The following is a 4,941-nucleotide window of genomic DNA, read 5'->3' as shown; positions in this document are numbered from 1 at the left end:
AATCAGATGTGTGTCTTTTCAATCACTTGCTATGCATCTGAGAGCTGGACAATGAATAAGGATGACAGGAAAAGAATTGACACCTTTCAGCTGTGGTGTTGGAGGAGAGCACTGAACATCCAGATGGCCAGAAGAACAGATATTTCTTGGAAAGTGTGCAGACAGAGTTTTTGGAGGTAAAAATGATGAGGCTTCGCCTCACATACTTTGAATACGTTGCTAGGAGGAGTTATTCCTTGGAGAAAGACATGAGGCTGAGAAGGTGGAGGGTCAACAAAGGAGAGGAAGACCTTAAACCAAGTAGATTGGCACAGTGACTGCTGCAATGGGCTTTTGTCTGCCAGGAAGTATGAGGATAGCGCAGGATAGAACAGGGTTCAGATCTTTTCTTCATAGGGTCATTATGAATCGTACTCGGCAGCACCTAACAACAACAACCAGAGGTGACAGAGAAAAAAAAGTGCCTTCCACTAGAGCTGGTGTTCTGGTTCACTTCTACAAGCGAACTTTCTGTTTGTTAAAGCGTGTAATATTTGCTACAGCAATGCAAGATGACTAAGATATAATCTATGATATTTCTTATTTCAATTGCTCCATTTAGTCATTTCTAGAATATAATTTTGTTGCTTTTACAACTTTGAAGGTTAGTTTTATAGATTTTCTTTCTCTATTTGTGATTATAATTTCTCACTTTGTTGTGTTATGTGACATTGAGTTAAATCCTACTCAGAATGTGTGTTCAGAGACTGGAAATTGCCTTTAGGGAGATAGCTCATCTTCTCTTGGTGCAGACAGTGGATTAGAACCATGTACTTTTGAGTTGGCAGCACAGCCCCTTTACCCACTAAGTCACCAGAGCTCCCTCGGTCCCATCTTATAGATGAGATTTATTTTTTCTTCTTCTTCTTCCTGTCTTCTGTACCAGCGCTGGTTCCTTTGTAGTTGCTGCTAGAGGTTGAGAATAAAGCATTCACACCTCGTTAACTCTTATTCTGAGGCTATCCTAACTCTACACATTCCCTAAAAGCATCTCGGGACTGCTAGGCGTACCATCCTTTGCCCCAGTTTTAGGTTTTATCTCTACAGACAGATTTACAACTGCCTCCAATCTCTTTAAGCTTTTCCTCACAGTTTTTAGGTGCTAATTCCTCATACTGGGGCTTCTCCCTCTCACATTTTTTTCATGTTGATTTCAATGAGGCACCTGGTAGTCTATGTTGTTGAACTGTCTGCTTCCATGTCTTTGTATAGAAGGTATCTCTACTGTCAGATATTACTTACAAATATGGCTCAGGTTTATGGCGTCAAAGAGATGATTTGAGAAGTGTTCCTGACTTATTCACAGACAGATTTCTTTCTGAAATAATATTTTTTTTGTTCTGTATTTTCTTTTTCATCTAGTGCACTTGCAGATGTGGCCATGGGGAAGAAAGTCCTGCACATTCCCTACAGAGATTCAATTCTGACCAAATTGCTTCAGTCAGCACTGGGGGGCAACAGCAGGACCACTTTGGTAAAGCCATTTTCTTAAAGCATCTTAGACTGGTTCAGCTATTACTATTAATATTGGTTTTAAAAAAGCAACTAAGACTGACAGAGCATTAACATAGCATATTCTACTTTTATTTTCTCTCTTTTTGTTTTAATGAACAAAAAAAAGATAAAATAAACATATAATGAACCTATATTGGCTTTTCATTCAATTGTTTATACTCATATTGATTTATATAATTAATTATAATTTACAAAGGTAATTAATTAAGTATAGACAATCTATTCTTGTGTATTTCCTCACCCAGTTTATCAGATTATTAACTTTTTTAAAATTTTTTTTATTTTATTACTTTTCTGTGCGTGTACCGTCAAATCAGATCTGACTGGTAAAGGAGGAGATTGTCCCTCCTTCCCCGGCAGAGCATCTGGTGGATTTGAACCATGCAGCTCTGGGATTGTAGTTGCAGCTCCTTACCACTAGGCCACCAGAGCTCCCCTCAGATTATTAACTTTTACTCCCTTTCCCCCCCTCTTCCTAGCCTGGTCAGCTTCCCAAGAATTCTGTGTAGAAATCTTGTCTTAGTTTTTTGTAGAAGTGGTTTTATTTTGTAATTGTCCTTTTGTGATTGAATTATGTCACTAAGCATAATTTGTTCTAGATTTGTACATGTTGTTCACTATTAAATGAATTCTTGATATTTTCTTTTAGTAATGCATCATATTCCAGAGTGTGGATGTACCTCAGTTTTTCACCCATTCATCTGTTAACAGACACTTAGGTTGTTTCCAACTCTTTGCTATTTTAAGTAATCCTACAATAATTATCAGTGTGCATGTGTCCACACTCTTATTTCTTTGTAATATATACTTAGTAGTGACACTGATGTCGAAAGTGGGGAGTGTTTCTATCTCTTTGTAAGGATGCACCAAACTGCTTTCCATAATTGTTGAACCATTTTACATCCCCACCAGCACATTCTACATAGTATCTCCTAGTGCTCTTGGGCAAGCCCATTGTCAGGAACCTCTCCATATGCTTAAAAGCAATTATGTCGGTTTGGAGACTGTGGTGCACCTCATTCAGGCCTTGGTATTCTTTTTTTAAAATTGATATTTTAATGAAAGTTTACAGAAAACTTGAATTTCCATTCACCCATTGTTGCACATTAATCTTCCTCCCTAACTGCCCCCCAGTTCTCTTTTTTCTTTAAAAAAATTCCTTCACTGTTGCACAATTTCCTCCCTCCCCTTTCCCTCCAGTCCACTTTGCTATGCACTTTTTATTCTGGACTATTGTCATGCAAATAATAACTAATCATATATTTCTTTTAAATAGTTCTTTCCCTCATCTATCTCAGGGCTGTGCTCATTATTTATCCCCTCTTTCCTTAGTTTCCCCCCAACCCCATGTCATCTTGTTTTATAACAGTGGGATTATGCAGTATTTGTCCTGTTGTGACTGAGATATTTCACTCAGCATAATGTCCTCCAGGGTCACCCATTTTGTATAATATTTTATTAATCCCTTGCTTTTCAGTGCTGCATAATATTCTATTATGTTAATATACCACAGCTTCTCTATCCATTAATTTGTTGGTAGAAGCTAAGTCCAAGTAGTGGACAGTGTTTGGTGGAGCTCCCAGATTAAAACAGGCTTGGAAAGAGGAATGGCATCCACTTCCAAAACAGCTTGCCTCTGGAAAGAAACTCTATGAACTTGGAGAAATGATGGAAGTTATACAAGTGTTCAGGCCTTTCATTCATAGGATCGCTATGAGTCATCTATGACTTGATGGCATTTAACAACCACAATAACGACAAGAGAGCTCTGTTGGCCTAGTGGACAGAAAGTTATGCTACCAAGCCAAAGGTGGGTGATTTTAATCTTCAGCCCTCAGGCCTGGTTTTAATTGTTTTTGGTCAAACTCTCTTCTAAGTGGCATAGCACTGGTCTGTCTATTTGCTGTACAGAGGTAACTCATGGTCTTTGTGATGCTAAAAGAACATGTAGAGCAGGGAAAACAACTGTTGCTTTCTTTCAAGCCAATAATGCAGAAATTCCTACATGGTTATGTTGATCTACACGTCAGTGCCTTGTATGCTCTACAGGTCCACCATTTCAACAGCAACTTCCCAAAAGACATGTTACTTCACTTTTTTCGTTTACTTTTATGACATGGAAATTATTGAAAAAGAAGCTTTTTTTGGCTTGGAAAGAAGATATAACTCAAGAGTTTCTGGGGAAAGGCAAGGTTTTGTTCCAGGTGAATCACTGGCTAAGCTGGCTAGAAACTGCTGAAGAAGAAGAAAGAGAGGAAGAAGCTGACTAAAGAACCAGCCAAAGCCTTAAATTGTGCAAAACATAATGTTGCTATGATGTAACTGCATTTGACCTAACCACTGTGAAGATTCATTCCACTGTAATGTTTTCACAATATTTAAAGCAGAAACACGGCAGTAGGATTTTCTTCTGTATAAGCTTTTTTGGTAGTGTGATGTCTTAATCATAGTCTACCATCAAAGGTAGGGTCGCTATGAGTCGCAAGCGACTCGACGGCACATAACAACAACAACCATCAAATATTTTAGGAGTGTCTTTAATATTTAGATAGTATATTTGTGGCATGAAATAATTACATCATAAATTCTCAAGCAAAAGCTGTCTATTGCAAGGACCTTCTTTGCTCCCAGTTAACATAAGCTATTTTAAGTTAGAAAACTGAATAGCAACACTGAACACTGTAGAAATGCACTTAGTTCAATAATACTTGAATTGTTGCAATATTTTATTATCCATTTGGTTGTGACAGAAATTCTTAATTTTAATTGATGATTGTTGCTGTAAAAGTATATTGCCTGTATTTCTACCTCTAGTAACGGGCTTTATGTGCTAGAATTTTAATACGCTTGAGCCTGGGCAAGTGCACAAGTCTTTTAAAAAGAAACATGTATTACTTGCACAAAACTGATTAGTTTTGAGAGATCGTTAACGCCCTTGAAGTGTTTTTTGTAGATGTGAAACAAATGATGAGAATTTTAACTTGTCCCTCTTATTATAGTACTGAAATTAAGTCTACTTAATTTATCAAGTCAGTTCATGCCCTGATTTTATCTACTTGTATCTATCAATAAACATTGTGATACTTGGGGGTGGGGTGGGGAAGAGAGACATCTAAGAAATGAAGAAAAAGACTCAAAATAAAAGACTGGGGAAAAAATACCAAGTATCCACAAAAAAGCAGGAGTGGCAATATTAATCTCTGATAAAATAGACTTTAGAATGAAAATCACCATACAAGATTAAAAAGGGCACTATACAATGATTAAAGTCACATCACAATAGATCCATAATAAAAGAAGAATTGAGCAGAGCATAAATAGATTCCCCTACAAAAAATGTCCTGGACTAGATGACTTCACAGCTAAATTCTACCAAACATTCAGAGA

The 4,941-nt window shown here is 37.2% G+C and overlaps 1 protein-coding gene across 1 annotated transcript in view; it reads left to right on the top strand.

Moving 5' to 3' along the window:
• Positions 1-4,941, top strand: part of KIF28P — a 156,758-nt gene that overhangs the window by 78,043 nt on the left and 73,774 nt on the right. The window contains exon 7 of the mRNA XM_006897758.1: positions 1,402-1,513. Coding sequence (XP_006897820.1) covers positions 1,402-1,513 — 112 coding nt within the window. The remainder of the gene's footprint in view (positions 1-1,401; positions 1,514-4,941) is intronic.

This window comes from Elephantulus edwardii, unplaced genomic scaffold, assembly GCF_000299155.1.
Source record: "Elephantulus edwardii isolate Elephantulus edwardi_28Jun2011 unplaced genomic scaffold, EleEdw1.0 scaffold00214, whole genome shotgun sequence".
Taxonomy (NCBI): Eukaryota; Metazoa; Chordata; class Mammalia; order Macroscelidea; family Macroscelididae; genus Elephantulus; species Elephantulus edwardii.
Note: the sequence above shows the minus strand (reverse complement) of the source record. Positions and strands in the feature narration are given on the sequence as shown.